General features: G+C 37.2%; 1 protein-coding gene across 1 annotated transcript in view; it reads left to right on the top strand.

The window, feature by feature from the left end:
- HSD17B4 (hydroxysteroid 17-beta dehydrogenase 4) overlaps positions 1-23,573 on the top strand; it is a 55,996-nt gene extending 32,423 nt beyond the window's left edge. The window contains exons 18-24 of the mRNA XM_050329038.1: positions 3,398-3,467; positions 7,347-7,453; positions 7,756-7,842; positions 10,188-10,277; positions 11,920-12,058; positions 21,376-21,503; positions 23,141-23,573. Of these exons, the coding sequence (XP_050184995.1) occupies positions 3,398-3,467; positions 7,347-7,453; positions 7,756-7,842; positions 10,188-10,277; positions 11,920-12,058; positions 21,376-21,503; positions 23,141-23,230 (711 nt within the window). The 3' untranslated portion in view covers positions 23,231-23,573. The remainder of the gene's footprint in view (positions 1-3,397; positions 3,468-7,346; positions 7,454-7,755; positions 7,843-10,187; positions 10,278-11,919; positions 12,059-21,375; positions 21,504-23,140) is intronic.
- Positions 23,574-25,582: the final 2,009 nt, after the last annotated feature.

Raw genomic sequence — 25,582 nt, 5'->3', positions numbered from 1 at the left:
TACTGAAGTACTGTGCTAAATTTGAGCCCTTGAAGCATCGACACTACCAGTTTGACTGGAAATGTTCACTGTTCTTAATGTAAATGACAGCTTATTGTCATGTGTAGGTGAGATTGTGGTGTTTTTATTCCCTGAAATTGCTTGACTGCTTGCTCTTAAGTAGACTGCTAATGAAGAATTCCTACATACGCGTCCATATACGTACGTACATGTATACATATATATATATATACACATATACTTTGTAAGATAAGCTCTTGGGCAGAGCTTTTTTCTACCCAGTTAGAAGAGAAAATACATGGATAGTTAGCTTCCTTTTTCATTAGCTTTACCGCTGACCTTTAATGCAGTCTGCAGGAAGACTGAAAAATTGGCACAGACAGGTTGGATATCGCCTTTTCTTTTGTGGTCTGGCAGAATTCCTAAATTGTTAGGAAATGAGACTTGACAGTTTGTGTTATTAATTGGAGAACAATCTAACCGTATTATGACTGACTTCAATCTAATGCTTCACACCAATTGATTCTTCCTGCAAGGATGCTTTTTTTGGGGCTTTTGTTTGTTTGTTTTGGGGGTTTGTTGTTGCTTTTTCTTGCTGCTGTGGAATGTAATTTATATAATGAAGTAATACCAAAGATTGTGGTAAATGAAGTTTGTTGGCAGACCTGATTTGGCTGCACTGAGTCTGAAATAACCTGCTGTGTACCTGTTGTATTCAGTTCAGCCGTTGTGGTTTTTAACTGTGACCAGTGCCAACCGTAGTTATTGAAAATATAAAAAGACAAGTATCATTTCCCACATTCATATATCAGACTTTTAGTTAAATACATTGATCTCATTTAATTCTTTGAACCTAATCATTTCCTAAATGCTACATTTATTTTGTTAGCAAAGCACAAGTACTTTTTACTACAGTCATTTTGAAAAGCATTTGGTACAAGTATTGTCTCCCATGTAAATAAAAACCCAAAACAAATTGCTAATTCTTATTACAGCTTTGGTAAGCAACATCTGCATAGTTAGATTTAAATTGAGATTTGCTCTTATAACAAAATTTGTCTTTATGCCACATAAACTGAATTTTCTAGTAGTGCAACTGAATGTTATTAAGTTAGAATTAAAATTTATTATAACAACTCCTTTGTGAAAATAGCCCCCTGACAGCTTTCATAAAAATTCAAATTAGTTGAAGAATGAAAGTGAGACCATAGAATTTTAATTTAGTTAAAAAACCTTTTAATTATTTAGTATCTGGCAGTTTTTTCTAGTTCTCTATGGCAATTTGCTGTTAGATTTTAGATGCTTTTGAAAGAAAACTTCAGTAATGAAGAGGGATACCCTATTTCATAGAATTCTGTTGAGGAATTCTCTCTAAATTGTCAGTTTTAAATCTACTTTTTTGAAAAGAAAGTAAGGATCTGTCCCTCACTAAAAATCTCTTTCATGGTGTTACAACTTTGATATATTCATCAAATTATTTGCTCTCTCTTTCTGTCCTTTGCAGAACATCGAACTCAGACCCACCTGAACTTTAGTCTTACATTACTTAGGATCAATTAGAAGATAATTGCGAAAGAAAAAAAAGTTACAGTAAATACATACTTTGGGCAAAGGTAGAATTACAGTTAGAAGCTTCAGATTCATGATGTCGTTGTACTGATACATCTTTGTTTTCAAAAGGAAAAGTGTTTCAAAAAGAGTAAACAACTATGTATACATCCATTGAGAAGTGTTAGCTTAGAATTTTACTTTCTAAGATGTGCATACTTAAGCCATGGTGCAATTTAGGATTTTCCCCTTGCTGTTTTCAGTGCATGTCTCCAACTCTCACAGAAAAAAGTGACAAGCTCTTCTACATTCCAGTTTAATTGAGGCTCAAAACACTTGCTGTGTTGCAGAAGGTTACCAGAACAAATAAGAGAGAGGTAGAGTTCAGTGTTAAAGCTGTAGATACTTGAAGAAATAGACTTGAATATTAACAGGTTAAACAATAAAACAAATGTATTATGGATTAAAATGATAATACGAGTTCAGAACCTCTTCAGTCACACTGTCTGCTTCAGATTTGATAGGAGAAACGGTGTTATGCATATATATTAGAAAATACTTCCTTTGAGGAGTCTTTGATTTTTTATCCTTCCCTTTGAGAAATCTGCCAGCTTCTTTCCTCCAAACAAAGTTTAGTTCACTTTACTCTCATTTGGACAAACTCATACCATTTTTTGTAGTCACAGTACAAAATGCTGGGAAAAAATGTTTAGTGATAAGGTGTTCCAGAAGTCAGTAATTTGCTTGATGAAAATAAAATTTGTTTCGGTTTAACAGCTTTTTTCCATTATGTCTGTGTTCAGTTTGTTCATGTCATCTTATCATGCTACTAAATTCTTGAAATGTTCATTAGTTAACGTACTGATTAATGATGTACTGATTTTCTCTGTAATTTTGGGAAATTTGTACTAGAGGGTACTCCATAATCATTTAGTCACTGGATTTCACTGGAATCTGTTGCCCAGGGAAAAATGGGTTTAGTCCAGAAAGATTCACAGGTTGGCTTGTCATAGCTCTTATAATATGGATTGCTGGCTACTGTACACCTACAGCAAATACAAGATTTGGTAGTGGAAATGCTAAGGCTACACAGAGACGGCAAACTCAAGTATAGTAGCCGCATCCTTCATCATTTCTCAGGTTTATTCACACTCACGTTATATGAAACACACTAAATCTGTATTTTGCTAATGAAAGAGATTATTTCTCATGAAGGACGAAGTCTTCTAGAAAGCTTATAATGTTACTTTGAGGTTTTATTTGTTCTCTTTATTGGGATCAGCTACCCATGAATCTGCTACTAGAGAAGTGTATCACAATTAGTCAGTCATGGTACTTTTAAAAGGGAAGAATAAGGGTATTTCTGACCTCCCTAGGGTGAATCAATTGTTGGAAAAACATGGTAGTGTGTGCGTGTTTTTTTTTAAAAAAGAAGTTTTCATTTGTAATTTTTTTTACGTTGTGGATAAAATTGTCAAGGAAAAAACTTTAAAATTAGACTTCAAGTTGAAGAACCTCTGGACAAAATTTTAGAAAATGGCTTACTTCACTGTTGCCAAATTTTAGTGGAGCTGGATCTGTTTGTCAACAGAGTAGGTAATTTCTTCCTCCCATTAAGCACTTTTATTATTTTCTTATGTATCAAGACCACACATGGCTCTTAGCACATTTTCCTGGAGCTTTGGCAGTTTGTCTGCACAGTAATAATTTCTGCTTTGCCTGCTTTGTTGTAGAGTATGTTATCTAAGGACTAGCAACGTAGATTATGATGAGTTTGTTCACCTGTCATGAATTTTTGGGTGACTCATGCTTGTTTCTGCCTCCCATTTTTCCTTCTGTGTTTCTGCAGGCTGCCTTATATCGGCTGAGTGGGGATTGGAATCCTTTACACCTTGATCCAAGTTTTGCTGCTCTTGGAGGTGAGCTGAGGCATACCATTGTATTAATATTTGGACGAAATATGGTGTAAATGTATTTTTAGTCTTTTTTTTCCCCACTCTGTCTGTACATCTTTGGCAAGCTGGAGAAAATAGTGCTTGTTTTATAGCTGTTCTTAAAATCACCATTACCTGTGTTCAGAGTTCTGCATGACACTTCAATTTAAAGTAGTACTTCTTGTAGCTGGAAATGGAGAGTGGTGCTTGGTCTTACCTAACCTATTTTCCTTTAGAGCTTGTTTGTTGCCACTATCCTGTTTTACAGTCTGTGTTTCATAAAGAGAAATAATTGGCTATCAAAGCTTCAGAAGGAACTGCATAAATTCTTTGATATATATATTTCTTTCCATCTAAATAATTCTGAGATTATGATGGTGTTGGTGGAATTTTTTGTTCTTTCTTGTTGTATTCTCAATCCCGATAAAACTAAAAGGGCAGGAGAGAGGGAGTTAATGCTTCTTTCCCATGAAATTGCTTAATTGCACCTCTTGCTAGCACATTAGCTTGTTTATTTAAATAATTCTACATGTGAAAGCATCAGACCAGAGGCTACATTTACTGATTCTTGAAGAGATGTAATTACAGAAAAAGGGTCTGTTTGCTTAATATTCTGTTGTAAAGTTACTTTTGAGTTCTTTTCAGACCTTGCTAGTAGTACAGTTTACTTACTTCAGTCAGACAGCAATTTGATTTACTTATTTTCTTGAATATCCTGAATATGACGTATGCTGTCATTATAAACATTACATGAAAATACTGATCCGTAATAATTGGTCAGCAATTTTCTAGTGAATTTCCTTTTAATATACAAGTATCATTGTATGGTGTTCTTATCAAGACAAACAGAACGGAGCTATACTTTCTTGTTCAGATCACGCTTAACATACTTTCACAAATGATCTTTCATAAATTTGATTAACTCAGTTGTGTATAATTTCATGTAGATTAGTATTAATAAGTAATGCTAGTCACAGAAGTCCATAAAGAGATTTTCCCTGTTTGTTCAGCTGATGATTTTGGATAAATATTTCCTTGTGAAGATGCTGGAGGTGAAAAATAAATGTTTGGAACTGAAACCCCAGTATTTGGAATAATGATGATAATCCTTTAAAAACCTTTCGAAAAAAGAGGAGTAGAAATCTTCTACCTGCTCACACAAAGAACACTGACACTTAGACACAGTGAAAATGAAATTAACTGTGTAGATGAGGTACATAAAACTGCTGCACTGGATTTTGAAACTGTGGCAGTACCCTACTCTAATACTTATACTAAAAGTAAGTACAGTTTAAAAAAAAAGAAGACTGTAGTGGTATTGCACAACTATTTTTTTCTAGTTATGCAAAAGCTTTTTTCTTTGGGCGTATTCACACATCTTCTTACCTTGAAACAGTCTCTGTGAATGTTCTTTTTAACTGGCTCTCATAGGATGCACTGGAAGGAAGCATTCAGCATAGTGCATTCAGGTTGTTCCGGGGTTATTGTTAAGCCTTCCTGTGAATAATATTTCAGAGGACATATACAACGTGAAAACACCTGTTTATAGTCTTGTGCCATTTTCCTCTGTCTTGTATTTCCAGGTCCTAGAAAGTGAAAGCAACATTTACTTTGGTTTTTTAGTCTATATACAGTGTAACTTGGTCACCTTATGGAATCACCTTTTTCTTTGAATGGGCATTAGTTTTATAAAAAAAACACTGGTGAAAATAGAATCATGTATTTTTGTGTGTTTCTGAGTTCTGAAAACAGTGGTAGTTTCTGGTTCTTGCACTGTGAATTGAACTAAGTTTTTAAAGAGTTAAATGTCACTATTACGTTCTGAATGAAAGATGCTGAATAGTGATGATGTGCTACTAATCTGTTCTTGACTGCATGGTATCTTTGTGCTTTCAGAACAGGGCACATTTTATACAAGAGAGAGTGCTAATAAAAGTGTTTATATTCAAATATTTTACAGGAAGGAAATGGCACAATGATCAGGGTGTAATACACAGTGAGAAAACAGACTCGTGTTCCTTCTAGCTTGTCATGTCACATCTTCTCTTCTAACCTAAAGAATCAGAATTTCTCTTTCTTACACTTGATCCTGGTAGCCTTGTCTTTCCTTTGGACTTTCTCATAATTCCCATCTTCCCCAGCCTTGAGTTTGTCATGGTTTAACCTCAGACAGCAACTAATTACCACACAGCCGCTTGCTCATTCCTTCCCTCTCTCTTCCCTTCAAGTTTCTCCACCACCCCTAGTCCTAGTGGGATGGGAAGGAGAGATGGAGAGAAGAAAATGTAAAACTTGTGGATTGGGATAAGAACACTTTAATAACTGAAACAAAGTAAAACATTATGCCAATAATACTGATGATGTTTCTAGTAATCATAATGGAGAGGAGAGAGAAAATGAAAGCAAAATTCCTCAAGAGAAACAAGTGATGCACAACACAGGGACTGATGCCCTGCCTATCCCTGAACTGTGATCAGCGGCTCCTGACCAGTTCCCCCCAGTTCATATACTGGACATGACGTTCTGTGGGATGTAATATGCTCTTGGGCAGGTCGGCAGCCCTTCCTCATAGCTTCTTGTGCTCCTGCTCACTGGCAGAGCATGAGACATTTGGCTTAGGTTAGGCGCAACTTCGCAACAGCCAACCTGTGAGTTATTTTCAGCATTATTCTTACCCTAAAGTGAGAGCCAAGCACAGCACTGTACAGCCTACTAGGGAAGAAAAATTGTATCCCAGCCAAAACCACTTTCTCTTTTCTTTTTTCTCTTTGTCTTGAAGGTGATTTCTTTCTTTTACATCTTCCATTTTTCTGCAGGCTACACTTTGTCCCGTCTCCTCTTTTTTGTTTGGTTTTACTTTTGCTTTTTCTCCCAGCTGTTGTCCCTTGGGGCATTTCATGCTGTGTAGATGCTATCAGGAGTTGTTTAGAGCTCAGGAAAAACAGACTCTGGCAGACAAGAGTGGCAGATGAGTTCTGGGCAAAGCAAATGATTTCAGAGCCAAAGCTAGACAGATGTATCTGAGTTCCATGGGCTGTTGCACGTATGGTCAATTACTGTTTACATGCTTTGTCAGGTCAGAGCAACTTGTTAAGGGATCAAAACATAAAAGCAGCATCTTTATAACTTTACTGTTGCACTTTAATAAATCTGAGGCCAGTTCTCAAAGGGCTTTTTTGTCAGACTTTGACAGTACTGGAAAAAGATTCAACACTAATATAAAGCTTATCCTCTGCCAAGGTTGAACGCCCACTCCAAAGCATAGAAGTGCGAGGAAACTTGCCAAAAAATGCCAGTATAAGAAAAATACTGCACTTTTTTTAGCCTGTTTTGTTTATCTGTTTGTTTGTTGCATGTGTTCAAAATTCCTGAAATCTTCTCAGGGTTTTTTGCACTTCTAAATAAGGAGAAGTTAATCCTGAAGTGAGCACCGTATTGGCAACCATGAATAGGAAACATCAAATAGTATTGTCATCTTTCAATAATTACAATACCTCTTACCCTTGATATGCGTCTTCCATGTAACTGTGTGCCTGGTGTGCCTGTGCACATATATGCACATATACTAAAACAGCTAATCTCCATATTTTTCATTTTGTTACCTCTACAGACAGGGACTAATCCTACTTGTGAGTCTTGCAGACCATAGGCATTGTTGAAGTGCTGGTTCTCAGCAAATGCTTTCCTTTGCCTAAAAGCAGAGGAAAATAAATGATAACAGATGCTTTGTCAGTGAGATAAATCAGGTTAAAAAGGTTTAAGAACATTATTGGATGAAAATACTATGAATGAACTGTAGATGTTCATAGAAGCAACATTCAAGGTCCTAATTTTAAAGTGTTAAAATGTTACTTCTTTAAATAGGATTTCAGAAGCCTATACTTCATGGACTATGCACCTTTGGGTTTGCTGCTAGGAACGTTTTGAAGCAGTTTGCAAATAATGATGTGAACAGATTCAAGGCAATCAAGGTCTGTGTGTTTATTCTTTGCAGTTGATCTTCTTGATTTTTCTGGTTTTAGTGACAAATCTTTAGAGTGGAGAAAAGGCTTTTGCACTGTCTTAACTTACAGAATTGCTTTTACTTCTGTGTGCATTTTTATGCCTCCATCTTGTATGTTTTCTTAAATATTTAGGCATTCTACATTAATAGTTGATTAATTTTCCTCTTTGCTCTATCATTTCAGTAGAATCGGTGCTTTGAAGTGTTGCATGTACATATGACAGATCTGTTCACAGTCTCACTTGGTTTTTCTTCTTGTTTTGCTTTTAGGTTCGCTTTGCAAAACCAGTCTTTCCAGGGCAAACTTTGCAGACAGAAATGTGGAAGGAAGGAAATAGAATCCATTTTCAGACCAAGGTCAGAACAATCTCATCATTGTGGGCTTGAGAGAAAGATGTGTTGGTTAAAACACTGGGGGTTTGGGGGAAGCAAAAAAAAAAAAACCAAAACAAAAAAAACACTCCCCTGACAAGGGTTTTGTAAAGAAATTAGGAATAGAAGGAAATATTTTATAGTGTCATTAGGATTTCAATCAAAATACCATTATAGGACTAAATACCTTCATATTAAATGAGAACTCATTTCATTGTGTTGCATTTTCTGTGTTTGTCCAGTGTGGAAGAGCAGAAAGCAGTCATACTCAGTTTGCACTTGTGTTCTGCAGTTACTCATAACCTTGCATGTGCACCCCTTTTTTTAATATGTATCTTAAATCAACCCCTGACAGTTTTTGCAGGTGTACGTGCCTCAAATTTAGCTTAAATTGAATTAAACATAGGAAAACTTACCTAAAATGGAAATTTCATAGCAGTTGGACACAGAAAGTACAATAAAACAGAGTTTACCCTTTTATAAATTCTGGTGTTGCATTAGTCTGTTTTCTTTGACATTGCTATTAACATTTTATGTGGGTATCCTATAATCCTCGCCTACACATCTTATGCTCTTTTTTGGAAACTGAGAGTAAAATGCTTCGGGTAAAGGGCAAAAAATAGATGTTCATCACTTCTGATGTAGTATTGTATGGCATTGTCATTTCGTAAACCGTGGTTTAATACTGGTATTTGTCAATATGTGTTGACTAATGCAGATAGAATTTACATTACTTTGGCTGGTCAAAATTCTGCAGTCCCATATCAGCTGTTTGATTAGTGAGTAAGGCCGCAGGTACAGTTGCAGCTGCAGGGAGGATTGACACACTAAATCAAATAAGGGGAGTCATCATAGGGACACACGATTGCTGTGTCCTCAGGAATAGAGCTTTGTGGTATATATGTTGACTGAAGGAGATAAATTCTGTTTGCAGACCTGATAAGTGTTAGCAGCTATAGAGTTTCAGAATATTAACAATATAGTGAATCCCATGTACAAACTGTCCATCTCTGATTACTAGTAGTAACTCAGGTAGTTTGGTGCCTCAGATGAGCTTTGGAGATTACTGTAGTTATATTTAAAAGATAATACCACCCAGTCCTGACAGAATTTCTAGAATTCAGGTATTTACTTTTGAGGGTTTGTGTGCACTGTGTAAACCAGTAGAGCTCATGATATGCTTCCAAGCCCTTTGGAATTTGTAAACAGGGTGAGTTATTTTCTTCTGTTTAAAAGCTGAATTTGTAATTATGCTTGGTTTAGTCATTGCTAATACATAGAGTTTTGGTGAATTTTTCTACAGGTTTCTTTCCTCACACAAGTTAGAAGTAGGTGATTTTAGAGAGAAATTACAAGGTTTAACAGGATAGTAGAAATCTGCCTTGTTTGAACAGTTATGAGTTAAGTAGAATTCTGTTTCTTATTCCATTTTGGATTTTTCTGAATTGAAAGCATCTTTGTGCTTGAAATAAACTCTGGCTAAATGAAACTAAAAGTGGACACATTACTTTGATTTGAACTAATTTGATTCCAGTTTTGGCATTGTCTGAAGTGCAGTGGCAGTGGGTGACAAGCTGTTAGGCATAATTTGAGTAATTGTAGTAGAGCAATAAACTAGACTGTGATACTGAATAATGTTCTGTTTTCTTGACTCTCTGTATGCATTGTCAGTGAATCAGTTTGCCATCTTCTGTTTGCTGCCATAAGTCAGAATGGTTTGTTACACTCCTCAAAGAGACAATGCCAAAATGAAATCTGTTTTCTTCTTTGATTTAACTATTTCCAAAAAATTAAACCAGAAGGGAATTCAGATATTTTTCATCCTTCTCTTGTAGTCTTTCTTGGTTTAAAATGCTTTAAAAATTGTTTCTAGTGCAAGTTGCAGTATAAGGCATGTGGAGGTATTGAAATTGTCTAAATGGACTCCTGACAACTGAATGTCTACTTCAAGGAAAAACATTTTAGAACAATGTCTTTCTCAGAACTATTTGTAAAGAAACACTAACAGTAACTTACGACAATGGAGGTAAACTTTCAGATTAATAAGATTTTTCTACTATTTTGTGGACAGAAAACCAGAACTATGTTTTGGTACAATTTCTCAAGAGGCACATAGTTATTTCAATTGAAGAGCTGCTTGAAAAATGTGGGATACTAACAGTTTGCCTCAAGACTACAGCTCATTTATGAGGCATTTTTTTCACTCTCTAACTTTTATGTTTTCTATTTTCTTCATCTCTAATTTTAAAATATAAGGAGAACTCCTTGGATGCCCTTCTGTTGTTACTTTTAGCAAATAACCTCCTTAATGTATTTCGCTGTCCCCACAGGTCAAGGAGACTGGAGAAGTTGCTATTGCAGGGGGCTATGTGGATATAGTACCAGCCTTGGATAAGCCTTCTGCTCGAGAGCCTCTGAAGGTAGGGGGAAGCAATAAAAATCCTACCTTGCAAAGCAGCATAGTTAGGCTTTATTTTTGTGATAAACACAGGAAAGATACTTAGATCACTTACTAGTCTTATTTGAGATACGTGGATGAATGTGTAAGTTAAAAAGAATGAACACATATGTTGTTTAAGATGCAGAGGTTAATTGATCTCTTTGAGAGGAAAATTCCAGTTGTTTTAAGACACGCAGGATGGCTGATGTAGTTTAATGTGCTTGATGCTAACTGAACTCTTATAATAAGCCTTGTGCTGTAATGTTACAAAACAAGTGAGGCACGTACCAGTGAGGGCCACAGGTTTTGAGCACTTGCGTAACTTAAAACTGAAATTACATCCTATATCTGTAGAACAAGGATTTTGTTTTTATTTTGTAGATGTTAAAGATCAGAATCTATGTAGGATGTATAAGTGTGTGACTGACCTTTCTCAATTTTTTCAGAGACATGGAGAGAGTGGCAAGGAGGCATTAGAATAAATGAAAATGAGATAATGTACTCATAGAAAACAACAGTTTTGTCATTGAATCATTTTGAGATAAGACTCTGAGAGCTATTTGTACATGTGGTTAGGCCTAACACAATATGCACTTTATACTGTGTATATTTTAAAAAATCCTCTGCATGCATTCCTACCTTAAGCCTTGCATACTGGGCTTGCACAGCAGACAGAATTGTACTTGCAGTGCTGAGAATGACCTTGGTTCTTAATGTGGTCTGAAAGACATTTAAGACAATACAAAAGTGTTTTTGTATAAACTTACTCTGAGAAATTAAGGTGCTGTGACAGACATTTGCTGAGAGGGAGACTAATCTGACTGAGTGAAGATTGGCAAATTTAAATGCCACTGTTGTATAATGCCCTGTTGTATAATGGAATATATTGGGCATAACCAAAGAGGTCACAGGATAGCAACCTGAGAAGCGCTGCATTCTGGTGTACAGGTGGGTACAGCAGAACAACTACAACTGTAAGAGCTTCTCTGCTCCAGTTCCAGTTAGATGAGAAATGTCACTGGAGTAGCTTCTGAAGGTGTAACCTTTTATCTAGCACAAGTATTTGCTAAAGAAAGTCAATGAAAGGCTTGCACAATAATGTGTTTAGAAAAGTTGAAAATGTAAAAGTAGCTATTTGCACTCTTAAATTCTGTCTTCATTGGAGTTTTGACTGCGTTCATAGTTTAGTATGTTTTCAACAACTTCTATGTCAAGTTAAAGCAGTATACTGGTAAAACCAATTTTTTGTTTTAAAAACTAACCTACCATTCCCTGTGGAAAAAGTAACAATGGTTATCCTCCAAAGGGAATAAAGGGCAACTTAGAAACTCTTAGAGCACTAACTAAAAAGCCTATCTTTTAGTGATAAATGACAAAACTGCAAAAGCAAGATTTGAAATAATTTGAAACGAAAATTTGGAATGAAGCATTTTCTGCTTAAATGTATTCTTCAGTGCTTACGGCTGGTAGAGGGAATTATTTTGTGGTGGAAGAAATCTCAATTGCATTTAATGATTCTGCTGCAGATACTTTTCCTGGACACAATGCATAAACTAAGAGACATATTCAGTACCTTTTAACAAAGTTTCAATTTTCAGTTCTTCATACTTTCTTTTTTAAAGACTGTAGGGTTGCAGAGTGACCTTGTGTTTGAAGAAATTGGTCGTCGTGTCAAAGAGCTTGGAAATGAATTGGTAAAGAAAGTAAATGCTGTATTCCAGTGGGACATCACTAAAGATGGAAAAACAGCAATGCAGTGGAGTAAGTTGTAGCTTTTGTATAATAATCTGATGCATTTTTTTAATGAAGTGATATTAATTGTTTCATTCTAATTAAACTGATGGCTTGAAAATAAACATAAGGTAGTAGATGAATATTCACTGGGACCTGAAAGTCTGAATGCATTCTGGATGCACAACTGACAAGGGGATCAGATAAAGTTCCAGAATGGCAGTTACTAACCTTTCTAGGAACATACTTCCGTAACTTGCTTATTTAGATGCAGGCATAGGCAAATATCCTTTGGAACTGAACTGCATTGCTGTTTACATTTTCCAGATTGGATTGCCACTGATTTAGGAAAGTATGCTGCATTAGCCTACTAGGAGCTCTGTGTTACAGCAATTAGTCTGCTGGTGATGTACATGCTAATGGATGTAAAATAAGTAATTATTTCTACTGCATTGTTCTTGTCACTTCAGTGAAAATATAGCCAATTTGTTTCCATTCAGATCTTCTGAGATCAAGGTTTAATGAAGGTACAATCATGATTTCTTATCGTTTAAGCGTGGGACTGGTTGATGAAAAGAGGCTAAAGGCTTTAATAGCAGTAGGTCAGAGCAGAACTGTTTCTGGTAAAGTGGATTATGGAATTGTGTGAATTGGTCTGATGGAGCCAAAACTACTTCCTAAAAAATCTTTTCTTCTTAAATTCTCTTGTGCTATCTTTTTAAGGACATGTATTTAAAAAAAACAAACAATTTAAAACCCTATTTATTGTTTTGGGGATTTATTTGTTTTTTAGTTCATGCATCTACTTGTCTGTTAGTGGAATGTAAAGTTTTTCTAAAGGGGTGAAGCTTAGTCAGGTTGTAACTTTCAAACCTTTGATTTTTTGTGGAGAAATTAAAGTCTTTGGGTCAAGTCTTTTGCTTAGACTGCTTCATTTTCATTGGTCTTTATGGTTGCATGTAGTCGGAAGAGTTTTGAGGGAGATGCAGATGAGTGAGTTCCCCTTTGATGGGCTGAGGGGAGAGACTGACAGTAGTTCAAAGCAGGACTGTGTTGTGTTTTGTTCTGTACACTGTGATTTTTTTAAAGCTATTGTTAAATCTTCACAATGTCTGTTCTCAAGAAATGGTTATTGTGTTTAAGAAACTGCTTATCCTTTTACAGAGCAATTTGGAAACCTGTAGTTTTACCTTATCTTTGCCTAATGTGAACCACCAGAGATTCTGAGTAGCAAGAGTGCTGTTAATTTTTGGGAAAAATATTATATATAGATTGATCAAAATACTTGTGTTCTACCTGTTTTGCCTTTTAAGCAGTTTTTGAGGAATAAAGGGTGACTTTCACTTGGATAGCAGTTAATCAATATACTGAATATACCTGTGTAAATTATGCAAGCTTATTACCTATACATCAAAATGAGATGGGGGAAATATTGAATAATCCACCTCAGATGTTCTGTCTTAAAATTCATTACTACTCTTAATCATTTCTCCTATTTGCAGTTTTCCATTTTTACACTCAGTAATTTAAATTATGGACATGCTTAGAACCTCAGCAAAAGGCTTATGAAGTCTTTCTTACATTCTTGCCTACATTTTTAGAAGATAATTATAAATGCATAGGTTAAACTCCAAAATACTTAATGTGGATACTTGTGTTTGTTGGGAATCAATCTGTACACTACATAGGTCCTGCCTTTTGTTTCATGTGTAACTAAATGTGATACAAGTGATGGTCATGTTTATAATAACAGCTGAAAAACTATGTCAGGATGATTTATCATTGTCCTTAACTTTGTTGGTCACCTAAATTCAGTATTAAGTGTGTATTTTGAGGGACAATACAGTGGAGGAAAAATCTGCTGAGGAATATTCCAGACATGAATAAAGTTTCTCGCTCGGTAAGGTTTGAAATTGCAAACTACCGAGTACAGAACAAACACACTGATAGATTTAGGCCTGAGCAGTGGCCTTACCTGCCTCATGAGACCAAGTTTCATTAGAGGGGAAACACTACAGTTGTCGTATGTGCCATTGTATCCAGACTCCTCCGTCAAGTAAATCAGTGGTCAGCCTTTTTTGCTTTTCAAACAAAGCTTGTCCTCTCCCATGTTTCCTGCTGAAGCAGTAGGAGTAAAGTAGCCTTCTTCCAGTAGGTATTTCCCTAGCTTATAGGGTTTAAATAGACATAACTTTTGTTTGTCCTGTTCCCTCTGCTTCTGTTGCAGTAAAAATTATTTGTACTTTTATACGAATTTGGAAAAAAACTGAAAGCTCCCTGTGGGATGGAGGGTGGAGGAGGTAATCTAATATTTTAAACATTTCCTGTTGCTGACTAGTATTAAGAGTATTGAGCATTTCCAAAATCTTGGAAAAGTTACTGGGAATATTTATATAGTTTGGTAAGTTCCTTCAAGCTTATGAATTGCTGTAGTCTCTGTGGTTTATTAAATAATTTAAATATTAAATTGTAATATTAAAATAGTTATGAAAACTCACTAGCAGTGTTAGCAGTTATGACAACTGTAGTGTTGACCCTCACAGTTTGTCCTTATTATGGATCAGTAACTTGCTACTATTGCTGCCTTCATAACTCCAATGGATTTCTAATGGCAGGGTACGTATGTGTCTGCATGATGGCAATTTTATTTTGTGAGTTTTTTAAAACACTGTTCCTGCCATTGAAAACACACCCAAACAAATACAAAGAGAAAAAAGAAAAAGAGATTTATAAGCAGTTGCCAGCTTAATTCTTTTTGCACGTTTACATATGTTATTTTATTATTCAGTATTCAGGAGCATCATCATGTACTGTCTCTTCTACCAGATGCTGGTATAAATCATTTTGCATAGTGCATGTGGAAGAAGAGAGTAGTTTATGATTTTACATTCAAAGGAAGACAGCTTTCTTGCAGTTAAAATATTCTCAATAACTTAAAAGATTTCTGTCTTTATATGATCTTTATGAGAGCCTTATATATAGGTCACCAGCAAGACTTTTGTAAAGCACATGAATGATGATAGAATACATAATGTTGACAATGCCATTTACTGACTTGAATGCTTGACTTTTTCATTTGTTAATGTAATGGAAGCTTCTGTACATAATTAGAAATTTTAACCTTTGACAAATTAATTTCTTACTTTAAAAAGTGAAGATGATAGTAAGATGTAGCCTTTGCTATAGCTCAGATTTAGTTATCACTCTTTTTGCTTTTCAAACCTGCTTCAGATTTACAGAGGTACTCAACTCTGTCAGTAGAATGAGTTTACACTACATTTCAATTTGACCTACTGATTACTAGTTGATCTTCTATTTACAGTAATTTTAAATTAGTTTTGTAAATGTTATGCTGTTAGATTAGCAAAATTCTTTCTCTCTTTTCTAAGTAAAATTGCTGTTTGAAGGGTAGATCCTATAATGTACATATCTACAAGAGAGCAAAAAGAAAAATATGACATTAAAATTAATTTAGATTTTGATTCACCTGGCTAAATACTACATACAATTTCAATGTATGGTCAAAATTCTTTGAACTGAAGTGAGAGGAGGAATATTATTTGGGAGGAGTTTTTTGTTTTGTTTTAAGCCATGAATTTGATGCCATTATCTCTCTTCTTTTTAGGTATCTCTTTTTAAAGGCCTCCCAGGCCTTTAGAAGCAGTGTTTCTGGTTCTCTTGGGCTAACTGCTAGGCCTCTTCCCCTTATTAAATTTGTTACATAGTTGTCCTGCATTGTGTTTCAATTTTTTGACTTGTCACTTTTGCACAGCTTTGTGCTGTTGTGGTAACTGCAGCAGTTGACAACTGCTGTATCTGCAGCTGGGAACAATCTGGGCCCTGCAGCCCACTGCAGTCTTAGCCAGTGATTGTAGCTCCAGCATCTTCTGCTAACATCCTTCAGCCTCCTAAGATATGGGAGGGAAGCATAAGAGAGAAGGCAGCAGTATTAAGGGCTGCTGTTGCGGCTACACATCGAGTCCTGTGTCCAGCTCAGGGCCTCTCAGTTCAGGAAGGACATTGAGGTGCTGGAGTAAGTCCAGAGAAAGGCAATGAAGCTGCTGTAGGGTCTGGACCACAAGTCTTACAAAGAGCAGCTGAGGGAGCTGGGGCTATTTAGCTTGGAGAAAAGAAGTCTCAGGGCAGACGTCATCACTCTCCACAACTATCTGAAAGGAAGTTGTAGCCAGGTGGGGGTCAGCCTCTTCTGCCAAGTAGCAAGCGACAGGATGAGAGGAAATGACCTCAAGCTGCAGCAGAGGAGGTTCATGTTGGACATCAGGAAGAATTTTTTCATGGAAGAAGTTGTTAAACGTTGGAATGGATTGCCCATGGAGGTGGCAAAGTCACCATCACTGGAGGTGTCCAAGAAATGACTGGATGTGGCACTTGGGGCCGTGTCTAGTTGTCAAGGTGATGATCAGCCAAAGGTTGGACTTGATCTCAGAGGTCTGTTTCAACCTTAATGATTCTATGAAATCATCAACCTAATGATCCTATGAAATTTGTTCTCATGTATGCAGTCATTCTGGTCTTTTTCAAACTTCAGGGAACCAGAAGATTGTTTTTTTTCATGTTTACATTTATTTCTAGTGTTTTGTTTCAACTGCAGGTGTGACCTTTTGATCTCTACTCTCTGCAGTAAACCAAGATTTTTATTAGTTTAAGTGTAATTTGTGAATTGAATTAGCTTTTGTTGTTACAGAGACACTTCTTGATGGAAGCACCAATATTAGTAACACTAGCCTGTTTAACCAGCAGTGACTTTTATGTAGTTGTCTGTGGATTTTGTGAAGCTGTGGAGAGGTGTAGAACAATTGACCTTGCAATCAGGATGTGAAATTTTGGACAGCTCATCTTCTGTCTAAACAACGTTTTAACTGTAACCACTGATAATTGTCCTGAATTAATGGTATTTCTATACAAAAGCAAGCTGTTCTAATTTAAGAGGATGATGAAAATACTCTTAAGAAGATAAAGCAATACAGATTTTAGCAGTATCAAAACCTAAGGAATAAGTGTAGTGGTACTGGAGCTATCTTTTATTGTTTTTTAACAAAATTCTTAGTTGACACCCTCCCTTTGATTTCCCTAGTTTGCTTCACTACCTAAAACATGCTTTGCTCTCTCTTTCATATTTATTACTGTACAACAACTGCCTTTGTTTTCAGTGGTTATAAAATATTAATCTTTTTTTTAGAATTAAGGTAGTTCATTTCAACTTCTCTTTCCAGAGAAGAGAAAAGGCATTGCCATTGAGATTTATTAGCTCATAGTTAATGGCTTTCTGGAACAGTTCTCAGAAGAGTTTACCCATCTGTTGCTTTTCCTCATGCTGCTGAAGACACAGCTGAAGGCAGGAGATATTTCTGTTCCTTTACAGTTCTTGGAAGATTAAAACCTTGTTATGAGAACCAGGGAGAAATTGTTACTTGTAGTTGCTTGGGAACAGCTGACAAATCAGGGTGAAACTGCTCAATAATTTTATGATGCAGAATGATTTCAGGCAGTGAAGAATGGGTGACACTTCGTTTCGTTTGCTTTGAGGAAAAATTTTACTATTACCATTGCCCTTTAAAAGCGTAATAAATCCCAAACCAAAACAAACAAAAATGAGTCTAATTGTTAATATTTCTCTCCTAGAAAAGGTAAGGTGCTCTTCAAAGACAAAGCAAAATATTTATACTAAATCTTAGAATCTCAATGTCTAGTGTTTTAACTTCTATACATGTGATTTCCCCCCTCTTTTTATTATATCTCGGACAACAGTATCTTGTGGGTGATAATAATTACTAGATATTTAATTACTTTAAGTAACAATAAAAGATTTTTCATGTTTTTGTGGAAAAGACAGTTTTTGATGTCAGAGTGGTTTTCTTTTGTGGCTGCTCTGTAATTCCTTTTCAATTTTTCTTCCTTATCAAAAATCTTGATGCTCTCTATAAAGAATACAGAAGAAGTGAAAATAATATTTTAAGAACATACCATTACATCGGTCCTTTTTGTTTTTTTTTTCCTTTTTCTTTTTAGAAATTTGAGGTAGGTTAAGAATTTGGTGTGGTCAGCCTAACCTCGGTGCCCAGCAAGGTTATGGAGCAGATTATCTTGAGTGTGATCATATGGCACAGGCAGAATAACCAAAGGATCAGGCCCAGTCAACAGGGGTTTAGGAGAGACAGGTCCTGCCTGATCAACCTGGTCTCCTCTTATGACCATCCTAGTGGATGAGGGACAGGCTGTGGATGTGTCTGCCTCAGCAAAGCCTTTGATACAGTCTCCCATGGCATTTTCCTGGAAAAGCACTCTTTTCTGGGTTAAAAACTAGGTGGATGGCCGGGCCCAGAGAGTGGTGATGAATGATGTTGCATCCAGTTGGTATCCAATCACGAGTGGTATTCCCAATGACTCAATATTTGTACCAGTTTGGTTTAATGTCTTTAATTTCATCTTTGATTATCTGGGTGAGGGCATCCAGTGTCCCCTCAGTCTGTTTGCAGATGACACTGAGTTGGGTGGAAGTATAGATCTGCTAGAGGCTTGGAAGGCTCTGCAGAGGGATTTGGACAGGCTGGATCAATGGACCAAGGCCAGTTGGATGAGATTCAACGAGGTGAAGTGCCAAGTCCTGCCCTTGAATCTCAGCAACCCCCTGCAGCTCTACAGGCTTGGGGAAGAGTGGCTGGAAAGTTGCCTGTTGGAAAAAAACCTCGGAGTGCTGGTCAACAGCTGTATGGGAGCCAGCAGTGTGCCCAGGTGGCCAGGAAGGCCATTGGCATCCTGGCTTGTATCAAAAATAACATGGCCAGCAGAATCAGGGCAGTGATTGTCCCTCTGTACTCGGCAGTAGTGAGGCCACGTCTTGAGTGCTGTTTCCAGTTCTGAGCCCCTTACTACAAGAAAGACATTGAGGAGCTGGAGCATGTCTGGAGAAGGGCAGCAGAGCTGGTGAAGAGTGTCGAGCACAAGTCCTATAAGGAGTGACTGAGGGAGCTGGGAGTGTTTAGCCTGGAGAAAAGGAGGCTCAGGGGAAACCTTATCACTCTCTAAAACCACCTGAAAGGAGGTTGTAGCCAGGTGGGGATCGGCCTCTTCTCCCTGGCAACTAGCACCAGGACAACAGGAAGTGATCTGATTCATGTTGGATATCAGAAGGAATTTCTTCGCGGAAAGGGTGGAGTCTGGAGGTGTTAAGAAAAGACTGGACATGGCATTTAGCACTGTGGTTTAGTTGTCAAGGTAGTGATGAGTCAGAGGTTGGACTCCAACATCTTAGAGGTCTTTTCCAACCCTAATGATTCTGTGATTTTTGTGATTCTGTAAATATAAAAGGTTTTCCTGTGGTACCATGATTATGCAATGTTTAAAGGTATGTTTGTGCTTTGAGGGCTTACAATTAATTGTAGATGTTGATTGGTAAACAGTGGTCCTGTGATTTGGCTAGAAAATGGAGAATAGGGAGTGTAACAATGTTAAGTAACAACTTAATGTACAACAATTTAACAACTGTTAAGTATGTACTATATTCAAAATAAAACTTAGGTATTCGAAATTGCCTGAGCCACTACACCTTTTTAATTCTTTTTGTATCAAAATTTTACACTGCTGAGACTGAAGGATGAGTCTCATCAATAAGATAAATCAAAATTGCTTTTCCAGTCAGTACGTAGCGAAAAGAAGAAGTTGTGTCTTGGGAAACGTTATGTCAGGCTTTCAGTGTCTGTGTGCCTTCTGGAACAGTCCAGAAAGGGTAAGGACAGGAAAAAAATTAGTGCATGCAAAGTGAAGCACTAGAAGGGATTTCTAAGGTCTGGAAGTAATTCAAAACGAATAATTAAGAACTTAAAGCATCCTAGACACCATGTCTGTTTTGTAAATTAATCTTTTGAGCTTGCTGACCAATACTGTTTGGCTCAAAGGGAGTTCAGTTTGGCTACATTTCTATGGTTTGTAACATTGTTAGCATTTGAGTAGTGGTGTGTTCTGAAAGCCCATGGATAGTTAAGCTTAGTTAACTTAGTCTGAGGAGCTGGTATCCACTGTGAAGCTTGCATTTCATGATTCAGTAGGTGATTTTTTGGTCTTTTTTTTCTCTAATAATAGGCCTATATAACCTACAGGAGCAATGTTTAAAGGCTCACATATGATGTTAGGCCAAATAGTAGCTGTTTTGTGTCAAAAGGATGTTGCACAGCTCCTACCCACAAACAAAAATTTATAGGTCATTCGTCTGGTGATCAGTCATTGTTTTCTTTGTCCTCATATTGTAACAAGTTATATGCTTGAAGGTGATATGCATGAAACCTGCTCCAGAAATTATAATTTACTTTAAAATCAACTGGATATAATAGTTCAGTATGTTACTTCTCACTGAGCAACTTAACTTCCCTTCTAGTTTTGTTATAACTGGATAAATTTCAGAAAATTAGAGACTTAGACTAAAGCTACTCCCAGTCTTCATGATTCCCCTTACCCTTTAAAAAAATTATTTGACATAGAATGCACATAAGATAGTTTATGCAGAAATAAGTCTCCATGGTTTCACAAGTGCCTTAAAATTTGTCAGTGAAGAGCAATCAACTGGCATCCATGATTCTGTGATTAGAGATGCCATGTCCTTCATTATGGGAACATGCACTTGAATAATGTGTGGGGTTGGAGCATGATGGATCAAGAGGAAGAGGTGTAAAGGTAAGACAGGGAATTTGCAAAATTTGAGAATGATTTGGCAGAGCACATCCTGTCAAAATACTCTTCTAGCCAAATGACAGAGTACCTGATAGTGTTAGCTTTGTAATAGATTATTTTGGCAGGTCATTTGGTGTGGGAAAAGAACACTCTGAAGCTACAGACAGTTTGAGGAAGAGAAAGACAGATTCTTGGCAAGGCTGTAAATGTTCTTTACATCAAGCAGAACAGGCTATATTGCCTGTGGGGCAGAACAGGGAAAATGCAGCAGTGTGTTTGAATGGCACCACATCTGCCTTGTCTGACTATAGGATATTGTTTTCAAGCATTAGAATTTCATTACTAACTAACATTTGTGCAGTAACTGCACTAATTAATATCTTATGCATCTTTAGTGTTGTTCAAAAATAGTTTTAACCATTGCTGCAAGAATTTTTAAATGGCAGTCCCTGCTGCAAGTTCCCTCCACATTACCACACGGATAATTTTTTATTTTCTTTCATTAAAGAAGAAGAAGAATTATACCCCATTCATTTTCTTAGTGGCTGATAGGTGAGAGTTTAGACTGGATGCTTTAAATTATATAAGGAGAGAAGTGTTCTTTTGCCTGAAGATTTTATATTTGATATAAATATAAAACTATCTTTGCTTTTGCTTCTCAGCGATTGACTTAAAGAATGGCTCTGGAGCAGTGTATCAAGGACCTGCCAGAAATTCTCCTGATACCACCTTCACTCTCTCTGATGAGGATTTCATGGATGTGGTACAACAGAAGACCAACCCCCAAAAGGTAAAACATGTGTGTCACAGACATACTCACTTGCATAGGGACATACTATTTGCCTTAAATCAAGCTCTGATTCTTGACTGTTTGCATTCCAAAATCTGCAACAAAGTTAGTAGTTTGTTTGCTTCCTGGTACTTCACAATATATGATTTGCAAGTGTAGGTTTGTCACTTTGATCATTCAGGCTTTTTTGATTGTCGTGTTGCAGCAAGTTGGTATTTATTGCAATGTTTGATTTACTGCTAGTACTGCACTAGAGAGAAAGGTTGGACAGTGAATGCATGTAGATGTATTGAAACTGGTCAAAATTCACCCAAAGTAGGATGATTTTTCAGGGAAAGAAAGATTTAAGAAAGGTCTGTAATCTGGGTCTGCACTTTCAGTTTCTCAGAGTAATCAACTGCTTAAAACTACTATTTTGCTAATAAAAATGCCTTATGTAAAAGTAAATTAAACTGTCACAAATTTAATATGTCAGCTTACAGATTAAAGCTTGAGCAAATGAAAACTTTAATTGAGCTCATCATATATCAAACAGTTCCTTTTCTTTGATCCCAAGCAGAAGTTGCTCGAGACTTTGTAAAATTGGAGACTAACGATCATGGTGAATGTTTGTTATAATTCCTACATACCACATGAATAAAATCATTTGTGACCCTCTGTATATAGCACGCATAAAGCATAAACGAACAAGATGTTGACATGTAATCATCAGAGTGCTAAAGAACAGTGATTGCAATTCAGGAACATGATCTATTCTTGGGCATTTGTATTTCCTTTGACTTTCTGTGAAGTTTTTCATCTAAAGAAGCTCAAAGCATCTATTCAAATTCTTTTCTGCTGGCTGTCTCTATTCTTTATTTGAATGTATTTCAAGTTAATGGAACTATGCAAAAGCACATTCAAAGAACTTTCAAAGAGCTTTCAAACTGCAAAGCCACAGTGAAGCAAAACTAGTTTTAAAAAATTACGAACTGAATTTGAAACAAGGTATACAGCTCTTTGAAGTAGGGACAATAAAAATGTAATATACCAGCATTTCAGTGAAAACATGCTATGTATAAACCCAGAGCCTTTCTTTGAAATATGTGTGTACATACATTGTGCAAGTTTCTGGTTCATTTGTTATGAAGTTGAGTGAGTAGCTTACCTTTTAGTTTAGCCTTTAGTTTTCATTAAATAACCTTTTCATTATGTTTTTTCATTTCTTACGGGGATATATGGATAAGTGTAGCATGGGGGGATGAGGCTGGGAGCTTTATTTTTGTGCCCTGCTGAAATTTTGCCATCAGCTTCTGTGAAGGCATTTGTCTTAAAGCAGGAGAAGTCCTCTGTGCTATACAAAGAAAAGAAATAGAGGTTGCTGAAGTTACTTTGTATTTACTTTTTTCCCCCTGAGTGATAGATTTAGCCTTGTCTGAGCTACAGACAGAGAACTGTTTCTGGATGGTATTAGAATTGAATTGGAATGGTTTTCATTAATAACTGGTAACCATCAGGCATCCTGCCCTGAAGGCTTTCTCCTGAGTGCTAAACAACCACTCTTAACCTTCGGCTTCTTATTTGGTTCTAGCAACTCTTTGGTTTGTGTGCAAACAACTGAATATACACTTTCTTTTCCTTCTGTCTACTCCTTTTAGGCATTCTTCTCCGGTAAACTGAAAGTGAAAGGTAACATCATGCTGAGCCAGAAATTGGAAATGATCCTGAAAGATTATGCCAAACTCTGAACTGCTTGATCATCACCCACAGCAGTGAGGAACTTCAGAAGATAGAAACTTTAATTAGTTCAGAATCAATGATTGAAACATTTGCATTCTATATAACATCAATGTACTGATTCTTTATACCGCAAATATACAAGCTGATTTAATTGCTGTAGACAGGAGTTATGAAATTAACATAACTGTTACTATTGTCCCTTTTTAGTTTCTCAACAATGGTAGAGAATCATACTTTCCTCATTGCACACCTTTATCTAAATAAAATGTATGTAGTTCTTACAAAGAAGCATATATTTCTATGTTAATTCTGAAGAAAATTAAACCAATAGATGTCTTTGATATCTCCTTATATGTGTCTGTCAGTCATCATTCATATTGCCTTAGATAGACTGTCTGGTTTCTCTGAGTCTAGCTGGTTTATTATTAAAACTGATTTTTTGTCTGAAGTTCTCCTGATCCCATCAAAACAGCTGGAAGATGGAAATCAGTTCCATTTATTTACGTCTTTTCATTACGTGTTTTTTTTCTGTAAAGGAAAAACTCTTGAACTTAGCTCTGCCCAGATTGATTAGTCAATTTCATATAGGCTACTCTTACAAATGGAAAGTGGTTAGCATTAATTATTTAGGGAAAACTTTTTCACCTGGGAGGCATTAATGCTGCCCCAAAAGCTGTTACAAGAGCTAGATTACTCCTCATGTAGATTCATTCTCATGAGGGGCAGCACCATCGCCGCAGGGAACAATGGAAGTGAATTCCTCATTTTGAACCTGCGTCCAGAACTGAGACAGCAGCTGTGGCTGTGTTTTTTTTCTAAATAAGGTATGCTCTTAATCACTAATAGCCATGTGAACACCTGGAAATTTGATTTCATCAGTTTGACCAACATTTTGTGTGTTCAATTATGTTTTTTTTCCTCCTTCAGACATGTTCTGTGTTTATACCTCTCAAAGAATTCAGGCCATTTAAGACTTTTCTTCTTGGTCAGAGGAGGCCTTATTTTAGAAGATGGAATTTTTAATTATTTTTTTGTTGTTCTAAAACTTGGTGATGCTTCCCTTCCTTTTGTGGGTAGACCATAGCCATTAAAGAACTTTATGGGGCTGCACTTGAGTATGATGGCAGTAGGAAGATAAATTCTATGTGTCAAATAAGTCAAATTCTCAACAAATTTATATCTTCACAGCTATAGCATCAGCCATACTTTGGTTCAGGCAGAGAAACATGAATCTTATGTCAACAAGTATCTCACAAAGATGACATCATGAACAGGTGGGAAACAAGTGACATTTGCCATCTCAAAGAGGCTGTCAAATAGAAATTATTGAAGAAATGCCCTTTTACCACATAACATTTACCTTTTTCATGGCAGTCATTTTCATGTATGAATAGGACCTAATAATTCCTTTTACTGCCGAGCTTCTATTTTTCAAGCAGCTTTTTGTTAAATAGGTAAAGGTGTCTTCTGTTATTTTCTCTTAAGGAATCATATGAGAAGGACAGATTGACTGCAGCTTTGTAATTTTATGCATGTATATGGTTGTAGTGGTTTCTGTGGCTGGGTTTTGGTAATGGGGGGCTAGGGGGTGGCTTCTGTTAGAAGCTGCCAGAAGCTTCCCCGGTCCCATGGAGCCAATGCCAGCCGGCTCCAGGATGGACTGCCTGCTGCTGGCCAAGGCCGAGCCAATCAGGAGTAACAGTAATGCCTCTGTGATAACATATTTAAGGACAGAAGGTTGTGGCACAGAAAAAATTCTAGCCAGGGAAGAGCGGAGTGAGAACATGGGAACAACAAGGCAGACACCAAGGTCAGTGCAGAAGGAGGGGCAGGAGGTGCTCCAGGCACTGGAGCTGAGGCCCTGCAGCCCCTGGTGCAGCCCATGGTGGGGCAGCTGTGCCCCTGCAGCCCAGGGAGGGACATCGGGGTGCAGAGACCCCCCTGCAGCCCATGGAGGAGCCCATGCTGGAGCAGGTGGATGCATGAGGGACTGTGACCCCATGGGAGGCCCAAGATGGAACAGGATCCTGCCGGACACCTGTGACCCATGGAGAGGGAAGCCACACTGGAGCAGGTTTTTCCTGGGTAGGACTTGTGGCCCCTGTGGGGGACCCACATCAGTACAGCTCATTCATGAAGGACTGCACACCATGGAGGAGTGACCCATGGGAAGAGCTGCTGCCTGAGGGATGGACTCACTCAGGAGAGGTCCATCAAGGACTGTCTCCTGTGGGAGGGACCCCATGGGAGCAGGGGAAGGACTCCTCTCCAGAGCAGCGGCAGAAACAACTGACCATAACCCCGATTCCCCATCCCCCTGCACCGCTGAGGGGGAGGAGGGAGAACATGGAAGGAAGGAG

The sequence above is a fragment of the Myiozetetes cayanensis genome, unplaced genomic scaffold (genome assembly GCF_022539395.1).
Source record: "Myiozetetes cayanensis isolate MyiCay16 unplaced genomic scaffold, myiCay2020 scf4, whole genome shotgun sequence".
NCBI lineage: Eukaryota > Metazoa > Chordata > Aves > Passeriformes > Tyrannidae > Myiozetetes > Myiozetetes cayanensis.
This window is presented reverse-complemented; position numbering and strand designations above follow the sequence as displayed.